General features: G+C 38.8%; 1 protein-coding gene across 2 annotated transcripts in view; it reads left to right on the top strand.

Moving 5' to 3' along the window:
* TMTC4 (transmembrane O-mannosyltransferase targeting cadherins 4) overlaps window positions 1–15,137 on the top strand; it is a 253,025-nt gene that overhangs the window by 60,050 nt on the left and 177,838 nt on the right. For both annotated transcript variants that reach the window (XM_069757974.1, XM_069757975.1), the window contains exons 5-10: window positions 835–922; window positions 7,981–8,078; window positions 8,352–8,444; window positions 8,932–9,093; window positions 14,124–14,326; window positions 14,785–14,956. In XM_069757974.1, coding sequence (XP_069614075.1) covers window positions 835–922; window positions 7,981–8,078; window positions 8,352–8,444; window positions 8,932–9,093; window positions 14,124–14,326; window positions 14,785–14,956 — 816 coding nt within the window. The remainder of the gene's footprint in view (window positions 1–834; window positions 923–7,980; window positions 8,079–8,351; window positions 8,445–8,931; window positions 9,094–14,123; window positions 14,327–14,784; window positions 14,957–15,137) is intronic.

Here is a 15,137-nt window from a genome sequence, read left to right as displayed (position 1 = left end):
TTGACTGCAGCTGTCAGGCGACTAAAAGAGCATATCATTAAGGCTATGTGCACACGTTCAGGATTTCTTGCAAAAATTTCCTGAGCAAAAACCGGACATTTTCTGCAAGAAATCCGCATGCGATGTTTTTTAGCGTTTTTGACACGTTTTTTTTCCGGAGCTTCCCAATGCATTAAATAGCGGGAAAAACGCGGAAAATCTGCAAAATTAATGACCATGCAGCGTTTTTTACCGCGATGAAAAACGCATCATGTGCACAAAAATTGCGGAATGCATTCTAAATGATGGGATGCATAATGTATGCGTTTTTATGCGTTTTTTACGCGTTTTTATAGCGAAAAAAAGCGAAAAACACTTGAAAAATCTGCAACGTGTGCACACAGCCAAAACGTTTTTCTGATGACCCGATCTTCTAGTCCTTTGACTTCTGAACAAAACTGACACCGCTTGCAAAGGCAGTGCAGACACCCGGCATGGCTTCGGAATGTGGGTATACAGTAGTTCTGTTTATTATTTTAAAGCCATCCATGTCTGACAAGAAAAAATGTGTTTTACAGTCGGACAACCCCTTAAAATAAAAAATAAAAAAATAAAAAAAACTTTTACACTTTTAATATACACTAATTTTTTTCTCTGTATACATTTCTTCTCATAAGTCCCTTTTTGTGATTTGCATTTAATAGATTTTGAAAATGTCTCCTAGAATTCTAGAATTGCAGCACTGTGCTCCGGGCCGGTCTATTCCACTTGCAATTTGTAAAGCTTTCCTTTGCTCTCCATGCTTAGTTAACCTGCGCAACCTCTTGAATGTATTACTTGTTTTATTATTTGTAGGTTGCAGGAATTGTTGGCAGGGCAGATCTCTTGTGTGCGCTATTTGTGGTTTTATCTTTTCTTGGATATAGCAAAGCCCAAATAAGAAGTAAGTTCTCATCGTTTATATTAAAGTAACTCTTAGTTTAAATTATTCTAACAGTATAAAATACATATATTAGGCATGTTCTAAAAGCATTACTAGAAAGTGACATGGTCCATTAGGCTGAAAATAATCTGCAGTAAGCTTTGATTTTTATTTTTTGCCGATTTTTCTAGTGCATGTTACAAACCCAATTCACTAATATTATACTGATAATTGCAGCGGATTTGCTCTGTTATTCTTAGGATAGGTCCTCAATATCATATTGGTGGTGATCCAACACTCCGTACACCCACTGACAAGCTGTTACCAGTCACCAGATGTAAACTGGGTACAATGTGGAACCCCCGCGCTCAACCACACTCTTTAGTGGCGCTCCTGTTTACTGCTGGTCTGCTTCTACTCATTTGCAACGGATCTGACCTACAGTACTCGGGGCATCCACTAGTCTGTGTGATGGAGCTGTACTGTTCCGCTCCATACACCTCTGACCGCTGCCAGACCTAGTAACTGCTGATTAGTGGTGGTGCCAGGTGCTGGGCCACGCTATGTGTGTATTTAATATTCTATTTTATATTGCCTGGTCCTCTCCCCCTTCTGGGTTTAGTTACTTTGTATTTTCTAATCATGTTGCCCTTGCTGTAATATAAACGTGCTCTCATGTAATGATTTATTGATGAGCCTGTGAGGACTTGTCTACTTATATATGGCAGCTATAACATCACATGGATAGTCATAAGATAACATTCGATCTACTGTTTTATGTTTTATTTTATGAATAAGAACTTATGTAGTCTGAAAATGATACTCTGGATGTTTCTTATAACGGGCCCCATACTTCGATATGAAGTACTCATACGCTATACATGCATTCCCATTTTCTAACGTAAAAGAAATCACAAATGAACAGGGCTGGGCTTAATACATATAAACATCTCTTATAATGCCCAGCCAGTAAGAGATTATAGCAAAATTTGAGAGCAAAAAAGGCATTCTGCATCTGTAAAACACTAGTCATTATTACTTTTACGCTTTATTTCTGGCGTATGTATGGTTATAATGGTGACTTTCATGTTTGCTCTTCATTCTTTATTGCATTTGCGCATTTTCTAAGTTAACTTTACTTGGTTTTGGCTTTTTTTGTTTAATTGGGCATGGTTTTGGTTATAATTTTGGCGTAATTCATCATTTGCGACTTTCTGAAAAGTCTGAAGTTTTGCGCCATTGTAATCCAGTACGCCGATGGACTAAAAAATCTTATTATTTGGATTTTAGCTCAGTCAAAGACTAATGTGCAACATTTTAAAGGATCATATGACTGTTTCTGCTCTTAAAGGAGCAAAAAAAAGTTTTTCAGTTCAGGTTGAAGCTTGGGTAAGTGTTCTGGTACCTGAATTGACCTTTGGACTAAAGTCAGGTACAAGAACCTAAATTTCCATGGGTTCGACCATCCCTATTTAAGATTCACCATTGTACAAATTCTTAAAAATGGCACACAGTTAATCTATCTTGTGCACATTAAAAAAAATGTCTTTCTCTCTCTCTTTTTTTCTCTTTTTCTTTCTCTCTTTTTCTCGCTCTCTCGCGTTCCCTAACATTCGTTTTGGTACTTAAAAAATAAAAAAAAAAGGATCCCAACAAATTTTCTAAATATATTTTTAATACTTCCAATTTATTTTCTCTTTTAACTAAATCAAAAGTGAGTTTTACTAAAGATACCTTAAGTGCATGCCCACTACTTATTCATGGGAAGAACATCTTTCTGACCTTTTTTAAATTTCATCATAAAATCCCTGCTGTTACATGAGAACAAAAGATTCATGAGCACCTCTGATAAAAGCATTGAGACATCCCTAAATATCCACTGCCAGAAAGCCTGATGAGAAAATAAGGCTGTTTATGAAGAATAAATGTTTCAGCTAAATGTTATAAGCAGAATATTCTGTAAAGTCTCCTGCTGGAGCTGAAAATAAAGAGACTTACTTTATTTTTGTAAACCGATGGAAAACTTTAGAACTAAACTTCTTAAAGTGTGATCTTTAATATATTAGTAGTAGTTAAATTGTCACTTCAGTTTTTGTTGGTCTCTTTCGCAAAGTATTTATTTGATACAATTTAAATGTGATACCAATAGATCTCTGTTGGTCTGAGGTACAGTACCTTGCGAAAGTATTCACCTCCTTTGGAATTTTTTTTGTGTTTTCCTACCTCACAACCTGGAATATTAGTTTGTTTGTTTTTTAGTGCTTTGTAGAGTCTCCTTTTGGGGCAATTACAGTTGCAAGTCACTTTGCATAAGTCTGAGCTTTCAGCATCTTGTCACTGGGACATTTGAACAGCAATCTTCCAGTCTGACCACCGATTCTAAATTCGATCAAGGTCTGGGCTTTGATGAGACAACTCCAAAACATTTACACATTTCCCCTTAAACCACTCTATTGTTGCTTTAGCAGTATGTTTTGGGTTATTGTTTTGTTGGAAGTTGAACCTCTGTCCCAATCTCAACTAATTGACAGATGAAAACCGGTTTTGCTCAAAAATATCACTGAATTTCGTGCCATCCATCTTCCCCCGACTTAGACCATTTTCTCTGTCCCTGCTGTTGATAAAACATCCCCACAGCATGATGCTGCCACCACCATATTTTGCTGTAGAGATGGTGTTCTTGGGGTGATAAGCTGTGTTTGTTTGGTGCCAGACATAGGGTTTACCTTGGTGGCCAAAAAGTTCAAATTTGGTTTCATCTGACTACAGAACCTTTCTACATACATTTAGGGAGTCTCCCACATGTCTTTTGGCAAACTCAAAATTAAACTTGCAAATTTTGTGTAATTGAAGGCTTTTTTCTGCCCACTCTTCCATATAGGCCACCTCTGTGGAGTGTACTGCTTATTGTGGTCGCATGCACAGATTCTCTTGTCAGGTTTGTTGTATTACCATGTTCTTTCCATTTGATAGTAATGGATGTGATTGTGCTCTGGGGAATCATCAGAGATTTGGTTCTTTTTTTTTTTTTTTTTTTATAACTCATCCCTGACTTGTACTACTCAACAACTTGACCAATACAACCTGTCATCCAGCAGAGACACTGATCAGTGGACCCTGTTGACAGAGATGCAACAGATACAGACTTATTTGTGTGCAGGAGTAGTTTACACTTTTCTGACCGTAGATGCTGTTGTTACGGTTATATGCTTAGTTGAATGTAATGCATATACTTGTTGTACTTTGGTTTCACTTTCTCTCTGGTAAAAGGTCCTTCAGACTTCCTGTTATGCTGTATTAAGAAACTGATGCATGTACCTCATGTTCTGTGTAGATAAAAGTTGAATTACCCCATATAATCTACTCTCACAAGTTTCTTCTGCAACCAAACTATGCAACAGACTTGAACCCTATTCACTTGAATGGGGAGCCCGAACATCCAGTGTTTGCCACGCTGTCATGTGCATGACAGCGTTGCAAACACCGCTTCTGATCAGCGGTAAAATCATCACTGCTGGTCAGACAGCCGAGGTTCCCACGCTGTCAAAAGACAGAGTGAGCCAGCATCTGTGATCGGAGGTATAAAGTTTACCTACGGTCAATGGTTTCAGCTGATGGGACTACTGCTCCCATCAACCGATGCCTACTGCCACTAACAACAGTGAAAGCAGGAGCAGCTGATGAGAGTATTCATCAGCCTCCGCTGTAAATAATAGAAAAAAAAACTGAGTGTGTTTTGCAGAGCAAAATCCTGCAGTGCGTAGGTTCTGGGCCTCTCCCGATGCCTGCGTACTGCAGTACTTGGCTCTGCCCTCAACAGGGCAGAAAAGTATACCTGCGCAGAAGCGCAATGCCGAACAGGTTGTGTGGGTGATGCAGGGATGCGTCATCCACATGAGGCAAGCAGGAGGACGGCATCGCAAGAAGATGGGAGGCGCCGGACAAAAAAGAGCGACACCCCTCGGACCGGACCACCGTGATATGGGGACAAGTGAAGCTCTATCGCCACTGTGGATGTGATGTGGGGACAAGTGAAGCTCTATCACCACTGTGAATGTAATGTGGGGTCAAGTGAAACTCTCTCACCACTGTGGATGTGATGTTGGGACATGTGAAACTCTCAACACTGTGGATGTGATGTTGGGACAAGTGAAACTCTCTCACCACTGTGAAATGTAATGTGGGGACAAGTGAAAATCTCTCACCACTGTGGATGTGATGTGGGGACAAGTGAAACTCTCTCACCACTGTGAAATGTAATGTGGGGACAAGTGAAACTCTCTCACCACTGTGGATGTAATGTGGGGACAAGTGAAAATCTCTCACCACTGTGGATGTGATGTTGGGACATGTGAAACTCTCTCACCACTGTGGATGTGGATGTGGAGTGCAGTGATTGTGTGCCTTTCTATAGATGAGAACACCGGACACTGCTCTGTTATTTTCAATACTGGAGTGAAGATGGAGGTCTATGCTGGGCCAGATTACTGACCGCTAATGAGTGTGCAGAGGGCCGTGCTGGACACTGAGGCCTGGTGGTGCCAGCTCTGGCTCTGAGGTTAGATAATAAAGCACAGGGAGCTGTCAAGTTTTGGTAGAGCCGCAGGTAAAGTGGGAGCAGGGAATGGAATGAAAGGCAGAAAGAAACAAAATGTATAGGGATGTTGTATATTACAATACAGCACAGATTAGCTTAAAAATAAAATTTGTATTTCAGGGTCGGACAACCTCTTTAATGGTTTCCCCTTTCCTATGAATCTTCTATGTTATGATTACCGTACCAATGCTGTTAAAGGGAATTTGGCACCTCCTGGGATGTTTTTAAGCTATTAATATGGACATACAGAAGAATTGTTCAAATAATCACGCCTGTATGTCTCATAGCTGTGGTCTTTTTGTTGAGAAATCATCTCTTAATCCTTTGTTTGAGTTCTTCCAGGCTGCAGGGTGTGCGGTACCTGGATGAAATCTCCTGCCCCCGGTATTCATTTGCGTACCACCCCCCTCCGATGAGAATCACAGTGATGTGTACTGGTGGCTTGGAATCCCGCGCCTGTGCCCTGCAATAGCGCGATTATACTTGCATTTTCCGCCCCTTCTATGGGCATTGGCGCCATTTTTCTTCTGCACAGACAAGTCACTGCTACTAAACATATGTCTGAGGTCACTCTAAAGCCAGACAACCCTTTAAGGTTAAATTTTCATCATTAGTTTTTGGTGACTTCTTGACTAGGGATAAGCGGACCCGTGGATGTTTTGAGTTTGTCGGTCTCTCTCTTTCCATCTTTCTCTTGGAACTTCGAACACTAAAACTGACTTTTCGTGAGAAGTCCATGTTTGGAGTTCAGCACTGGACACTAGGGATCTGGTATGAACCCCAAACTTTACAGTTCAGGTTCGCTCATCTCTATTCCTTTCTGCACAAAAAATGCAGCATTTTATAGTTTTAGAAAAGTAGATGGGATTTATATAAATCTCATGCCTACTACTCTGTTCCTCACTGCATAAACTGAAATCTGCAACATGTCATTTTTTGCTTTTTATCCACAAATGATTGTATCAATAATGATTTGTTAAAGCCAAATGCTAAAAAGTATGAAAAACAAAGCATCTTGGTTTAAAGAACCACTCCAGTGGGGTGTTTATTTTTTTTTATATTTCAGTAATGCTAACGTAAGATACCTGCACCTAATATTCTACTCTCCACCCACCGTCTTCAGCTCTTCCCGACATTGCACTGTTCCCTCGCCGCCATTTTGTGGCACCAACTTCTGACTAACTGGAAGTCAGAAGTAATGGTCACAAGCTCCCAATGAACGTCTATGAGAACCGTGTTCTGGTTGTCATAGACTTACATTAAACAGCGACCTCTGGCTTGCTCCAAAAAACACTGGAGTATTCCAGCAGGTCACAAACTGCTGGAGACCGTGGGAGCAGATGAAAGGGGAAGAAGGCAGCTGGTAGGTATGAGGGATGGGGCAGGGAACATCGATTAATAGCACCACTCCAGCGCTGCAATAAACAAATGCTGGAGTGGTGTTTTAACAAACGTACCAAAAAAGACAAAAGCAGCAGGGCCAAAAACATAGTGAAAATGCATGTCAAAAAAACTAATTTATCTAATGGGTGCCGAAAATCTGCAACATCAAAAACTCATAATTATAATTTGTCCTAATGTTTTCTGTCCTATGATAGAGAAACTGCATGTGACGTCAAGGATGCAAAACCAATTTTGCCTAGATTATCCTCACTACCTGCTGTAGTCACTGGACTAGAGGAGTGTAAAAGGGTTTTCAAATAATAACTTTCCCTCCCCATCCGCTTCCATTTGGTTGAAATGATAAACTCAAATGTTGCTATCCTTCCCAGCTGTGAACCCTCCATTGCTGAACCCAGGCTACAATAGCCAATCACTGGACTCAGCGGCTTGTGTTGACTACATCGACATCAGCTACCGTAGATTATTTTTACCCAATGGAAGAAAAAGTTATTCCTGGAAAACCCCTTCAACCTGGGGAATAGTAGTGTTCAAGTTTACTATTGTGTGGATTTTACCTTTATTGTAGCAAAATGTCTGTTCCAATAACTGGTTACCACTGTTCTCACGTTGCTGAACCATATAGATTTGAAGAAAAAAGCTTTCTTCAGGGCCATGGTGGTGGGCTTTCTGCTTTTTCTCTCCATTTGTCTCCTCCTATGAGCTCGTTTATTGATCTGTTATAGCATGAGGCAATCTAATTCTCTACATTAGTGTTTCAGATCTATGCCACTTACTTCCAAAACATTTCACTTAATAACCGCATGTTTTGCCTGTTCTTGAAGCGATTGATTCTTCATACAGGTGTACATCAAAGATGTATGTGGTCACACGTGTAATTTCCACCGTCTTGCTGTGAACATGCAAGTGTAAATCTGCAGCGTACTCTAATGTAGGACTACAAAGCGAGCCTGTAACATTTACAGGTGCTACATTTTATTTTATTTTTTTAGTGCACAAATAATTTTCTAGAATTACCGATGCGCGATTATTATTTGAAAAATTGTATTTTACAACTAATCAAGGTCTGTTCTTTCTGCAGTTAATAAAGAAGATCATACATCTGTGTTCTGGGTGCTATGTAGCATTGCACTTGCTGCAATTGCCATGTTGTGTAAAGAACAAGGAATAACTGTTTTGGTAAGAACAAGTACATTGGTAAAATTACTGCCCAAAACCGAAACCTGCGTCACTGCGGTAAAATTATGTAAAACACTGTCATCCTTTAGGCACAAAAAAAACTTTGTTCTTGCTGAAGATCTATGAACCCGTGCTCACTATGCAGCTATACAGGCATAATAACGCCAAAAATTGTTTGATTTATTAATGTTGAATTTAAATATTTTAGATTCTTTATTTTCCCATTCAGGCTGATGGTCTCTGGAAGTAACAAAAGATTATTGTCTTTCCTAGGGCCTGAATGCTGTTTTTGATGTCTTTGTAATCTGCAAGTTAAACATGCTGGAATGTATCCAGAAGGTACGGCACAGGGACAAAACCCCAGAGGTGAGTGTATTCAATTTCCCATTCCCTATTCAGAACAGATTCTGGGCTCCTCAGTTACTGCACAGTGTGATCTCATGTCTGTCGCTCAGTTTCATTCTTGAAAGAAGTCCTTTTATTGTTGGAAAAAAAAAATCCCTTCTGCCCTTTGATTTTGATGTTACTGTGGGAATACATAGTCAGTCTCATTTTGCTAGAAAGTAGCAAAAGCCATTTTTTTTGCAAGGTGTGGTTGGGAAGTTACTTGGAATAAAACACTATTCATGTTTGAACACACATACAAGAAACAACACATTTCAAGAACAGAAAGGAAACTAGTTCATGAATAAAAGTGACCCAGTATATGTAAACAGGTACAGAGGCGGCTGCTGATTGTCACGTCTCAGGTATCCTTTCTGGAAGAATAGGACCGAGATGTGTCTAGAATCATGCAGATTTAGCATACTGTGAATACTGATAAGTTCTGTGTTTTCTTCCCTCTCTGTAACAGAATTTTTTATTAGTTAAAAAAGGCTTGCTTTCACGAATTAGTCTTCTGGCCGCCGGTGGTATATGCATGCTCTATTTACGATGGAGTATTATGGGCACAGGACCTCCAGCATTTACTAATGTTGACAATCCAGCATCTTTTGCTGAGACCCTTCTTATCAGAGTAAGTACTAAACTTCATTAATTATACAGTGGAATCAATCGCACTGTCCAGTAGTTTTTTTTTTTTTGTTTTGGTTTTTCTATTTGGTCAGTAAAAGAATTATCCAAATACATATTCAACACTCAAAACAAGGAAATCATTGTGATGGTTTTAATTTTCCTGCCCCCTCAATATTCCCTGGGCATCCAACTTTATTCCTCACAAATAGCAGACTGATATAGTGAATAATGTATAACTAACAGGACTAAACACTGAAACTGAGCAACAGTAATCAACCTCATTCCTACTCCACTAACTTATACTAATGAGATTGGGGTATTACCAGTGAGCTGCTCTTTCATGACCCGGCCCACGAGGTCCAGTAGGTTTGTGACCTTGTATAACTAAAATTCACTTATTTCACATTGGTAAGCAAACTCATTCAACCCAAGGAATATACATATCCTTCTAGTAACGCTGGAGCTCACACTTTGTAATTTATAAATTGCTGTACAAAATAAAACTCTAAAGCAAGCCGATACAGTAATTAGTAAGGTGGCAACCACTATAGCTTGCTCAGGTTAGTGGGGATGATCTGATATCGATGGGTAATGGGCCATACTGTGGTTTACTAATCAATAACAATATAACTGGTAAAAAAAAACACTTGATTAAGCTATAAGGGATAAGAGTAATTTATTATTGACAAAGTATGTAAAGCAGTTTGTATAATAGGAGGACCTGTACATTACTCTGTTATTATTTTTATAAAATAATTCCTGTAGCCTTTTTTTACTCATATGTAACAAAATTTGGATTTTATACAGTTCTATTAATGAAGACCTGTAGCATTACAGGGGTTTCCAGCTCAGGACCTGAATTAAAACAAAAGTGCATACTAGCCTCCAGCGGCAGAGTCAGTACAGTGATGTCAGCACCGCTGTTCCCTGCTGTGACGCGACATTTTGTCACGTTCAGAGAATGAGCGCTCATTGTCTGCAGCCAGCATGTAACACCAAAATGTTACACCACCACCAGAACAGCAGCGACGACATTGAACGGCGGCCATTGCAGGGGTTGAGTATACACTGTTTTAATTCTGATCCGGAATTGATTTAGCTGGGTCAGTCCACTAGTGGACAACCCCTTTATGTGTGGAACCAAAGGAGACAGGAAAGCACAGCTCCTTAGAGAGCAAAGTATGGACGCAATAGACAGTCATAGGCTTTCTCTTGAATCTGTACTCCACATGAGCTGTGCACTGCTGCCTCCTGAGGTGCACATTTTTCCAAGCTCTTTTGAGCATTCAGGCCTAAAGACCTGGACCCCAACAACATGCAGGTATTTACAATAATTTGCCTAAAAAATATAATAACTAGGTCAAAAGTTTAGTTATTTTTAATGCTGGCCTATTCTAAACTACTTTCCTTCTGCTATTTACTATGGTGGACAAAAGAATACAAGAAAAAAAATTGATAAATAGCACTGGGGAGAGAAGAAAGTGATCAAAGACTTAGAATAAACAAGCCCCACTAAAAACTTTACCTATGTTAGATGTTAGAGATGAGCGAACGTGCTCCGATAATGTCTTATCTGAGCATGCTCAGGTATTATCCAAGCATCTGGGTGTGCTCGTATGTTATGTTCGAGCCTCTGCTGCTGCATGATTTGCAGCTATTAGACAGCCTGAACACGTGATGATTCCCTAACAAACAGGCAATCTCTACATGTGTTGAGGCACAAATCACGTAGCCTCAGGGACTCGAACATAATACACGAGCACTCCCAGATGCTCATATAACACCTGACCATGCTTGGATAAGACGTTATCCGAGACTGTTCACTCATCACTAATAGATATATATTAAAATGATCAAATCCATAATGGATCCCGGAATGCAAAGCAATGACCCAGATATATTAATATGAAATTGTAAGGTAAGTGATTAGTAATAACATCAAACATGCCAATATTGGAATGGTACAGTGTGTCACATCCAGACGTGTTTCCGCTCAGACACGTGTAGGTTCATCAGGGGACTGATTTGTGGAGCACTGCAAATAGGTGCAATGCTTCTCCGTTTTTAGGCAGCATGTGGTCTCTTCTGGAGTCACGATTTGACACACTGTACCATTCAGATAAGTGTTTTCTTTTTGTATTGTTTAGTAATTGGCATGTTTGGTGCAATTTTTTTTTACATTGATTGGCAATTTTAGGGATTCTGTTTTGTAAGTACTTGTTTATTCTCTGCATTGATGTTTATTGAGTAGCTTCACGATCAATTAGGGATGCAGGGATAAGATCACATTGAGTGGGGCATTATATTGACTCATGTTAGGTTGCCAACTTCTGCGGCCAGGAAGGTAATTTATTTTAGATTTTAGAACATAATGGGAAGAGATGTCTTTTTATATTTTTGCCTTATTACAGGATTTATTAATAGTGCATTTTTCATGCATTTTTACGCCTAACATATGTATGCTATCTATTTAAACGTTTGTACCAGAACCCATGTTGTTTTACTTATACTATTACCCCTGATCAAATCGCCTTACAAATTCAGATTGATATATCTGGGTTATTTCTTTTCATTCCAAGTTCCATAGAATTTTAATATATATCTAGTAAAGGTTAACTTTTTCATATACTATATGGTAGCTCAGTTTGCACTAGTGATTTCTGTAGTGTAAGTTATTTGTATTTTAATAGGTGTTCCAAGGGGCTTAAGTAGAAAGTACACAGCCAAATGGCAAACTTTTAAATAAAAAAAAACAAAAACAAAAAAATAATAATAAAGACATGAATGTACCAAATTAAGCTTAATAATATAACTACAGCCCATCCGTTTACTGCACAATGTCCATAAGTTCACAAATATTGAACATGTCGCCAGTTTTCTAAATATATTTTTAAAGGTGCTATTGATATGAAATTCTCACCAGATGTCTGTTTCAACCCATTAATCCACACAGGCAAAGAAGTCAAGCAATAGATGTCTATAAATTAAGATGTGTAATAATGAGAAATGCCACAGGGAAAAGTATTGAACACATGGAGAAAGAGAGGTGCAAAAAGCCATGGAAAGTCATGACACCAGCTGAAATCTATAAGTAATTAAAAACCAATCCTGCCACTTAGTGAAAAATGTCAGCTCGTTCAACCGATGACCCATAAAAAGGTGTAAAACCAGTGAACTGTCTCAAGATATTCACAACCTTATTGTTGCAAAACTTACTGATTATTGAAGAATTTCTAAACTACTGAAATTTACAGTTAGCACTGTTGGGGCCATAATCTGGAAGTGGAAAGAAAATCATTTCACCATAAAGTGGCCACGACCAGGTTTCAGACAGAGGAGTGAAAAGAATTATCATAAGAGCCGTCCAAGAACCACATGTAGAGAGCTATAGAAAGACCTGGAATCGGCAGAAAAGAAAATAAGTAATACACTGAACCTCTATGGCCTGTATGCATGCTCACCATGCAAGACTCCATTGCTGAACAATCGGCATGTTCAAGCACGTTTAAAGTTTGCTCAACAACATTTAAAAAAGCCTGTGAAATACTGGGGAATATAGTCTGGTCACATGGGACGAAAATTGAACTCTTTAGATGCCATAATTCACATCATATTTGGATGCCAAAAGGCACTCACCCCAAAAATACCATAGGTGTGGGGACCTCATAGTGTGAACATCATGATATGGGGCTGTTTTTCAGCATACGCCACTGGCAAACTTCATATAATTGTAGGAAGGAAGAATTTACAAATGTACCAAGACATTTTTGAGTAAAAATCTGCTGCCATCTACTCGGATGATGAAGGTGAAACAAGGGTGTAGTTTTCAGCAAGATAATGATCACAAACACACAACCAAGGAAACTCTCAATTGGTTTCAGAGAAAGAAAATAAAGCTGCTAGAATGGCCCAGCCAATCACCTGACCTGAATCCAATAGAAAATGTATGGAAGGAACTGAAGCTCAGAGTTCCTAGGAGTCCAAGGAACCTTCAGGATTTGAAGAGTGTTTGTGTGAGCCAAAATCACACCTGAACAATGCATGCAACTAGTTTCTCCATACAGAAGGCATCTTGAAGCTTTTATCACCAACAGGGCTTTTGTACTAAGTATTACATTTCAGTAAGCATGTTCAATTCTTTTTCCCTGTGTCATTTCTCGTTATTACAGATAACTTAATTTATAGACACCCATGGTTTGATTTATTTGCCTGTGTGGATTGGATGGGTCGTTACAAACATCTGGTGAGAATTTCTTGTAAGTAGCACCTTTAGAAATATGTTTACTTAGAAAATTGGTGATGTGCTCAATACTTTTCTTCACTCACTGTATCAAGTCAGACACGTACTGTACCTAGAGAGGAGCAGTGTGATCAGGGTCAGGGTCTCGGAGGCCCTATGGCTGTAACCTATTCTGTGAAGAATGCCAAATACAACTACAGTATATTACTCTGAGCGCTTTTGCATTTTCTGATAATGTGGAGGAAAATCTGACCAAGCCTATAGCACAATTACACATTTGTACAGGTATTTTGCAGCTGTTCCTTCACCATATAATTTGCAGTCATTATTCTGTAGAAACCTAGCACATTGCACATTGACTGTCTGTTTTTATCTGAATCATTACATGCTATTTATTTGCAGTACATTAAAACTCCATATACTGTGGTTTTGACTAGATTTTCATTGATCTGTTTTGCCTACTATTTAGTATAAATTGTGTAATTGCGCAGTTACTGTACTGACATTATTCACAGGAATATTTACATTATGCTTAAATCTTGCACAAAACAATGCACAATTTTTACATGTTCAAAATTTTAGAAGATATTACATTCCTCAATAAAGTGAAAAAAAATGGAATGTAGAAAATGTCACTTTCTGTTTCCATTAGACAATTTAATTTTGTGAAATAGGGTGGCGCTGTGCATTGATTTTTTTCCTATGTGCACATATGCAGGAGAGTGCACCTGTACTGATAATTCTGTTAACACTGTATATGAGACATGGAATGATTTTTCTCTTAATGACAGGTAATAAACTATAATTACTATTATTCCTTAAATGGATGGCTACTGCTGTGCCCATGGTGGCTCTGCTTTGATTGGTCAATGGGCTGTATACCTCTTATTAAATCTCTCAGCGATTCTCGGATAATGGCACCAGCAGCACTTTGGTTCTGCTTGTTTGGCTTAATGTACCAGGCATTATTCTCCAGTAATGGCCAAACGAGAAGGTGAGTTTTCCGTATATTTGGAATAATGGACGCATGGCTTTTTTTGATCAGTGGGGAGCCTGTAACTCGTGACAGTCACATTTCTAGATACAGCTAATAAATAACATAATTCTATTGCTTCATATTACAAAGTGTCCTGTCGTCTGGCTCATCCATTACTTGCTATATTTTGACCTGGACCGTGTAATGTTGCAGTTTTCTTGCATTCCGATTCTTCAGGGACGTTTCCTATACCTGAAGCAAATGCAGTACATGTGTTCTGCTTTGGAAGAATTAATAAATAGATATAAAACCTAAAACTTGAGTAGATTAAGTGCCTAGCACATACTGTTGGAAGTAGATATGTTGCCTTTAGCAGAAGTCTTAGGAATGAGCAGATACTTCTTCATAGTACTATAGCACAGTTTATTTACTATGTTATGCTCTTTCTAAGTGTCCTTACTTTTTTGTCATAACAGAATCCTCACTATGGGCTTGGGATTTCTCATAATACCTTTCTTACCTGCAAGTAACTTATTCTTTCGCGTGGGATTTGTTGTTGCTGAAAGGGTCCTCTACTTGCCTAGTGTAGGCTATTGCATATTACTTAGTTATGGCTACTGTAAAATCTGTAAACACGTGAACAAAAAGGTAAGCTGGTTATAACAATGTAATATATGTTAACAAATTTTAACACATGAACATGCGCACTAAGGCTGCCATCACACTAGCAGTATTTGGTCAGTATTTTACATCAGTATTTGTAAGCCAAAACCAGGAGTGGAACAATTAGAGGAAAAGTATAATAGAAACATATGCACCACTTCTGTAT

The sequence above is a fragment of the Ranitomeya imitator genome, chromosome 3 (assembly GCF_032444005.1).
Source record: "Ranitomeya imitator isolate aRanImi1 chromosome 3, aRanImi1.pri, whole genome shotgun sequence".
NCBI classification, from domain to species: domain Eukaryota; kingdom Metazoa; phylum Chordata; class Amphibia; order Anura; family Dendrobatidae; genus Ranitomeya; species Ranitomeya imitator.
This window is presented reverse-complemented; position numbering and strand designations above follow the sequence as displayed.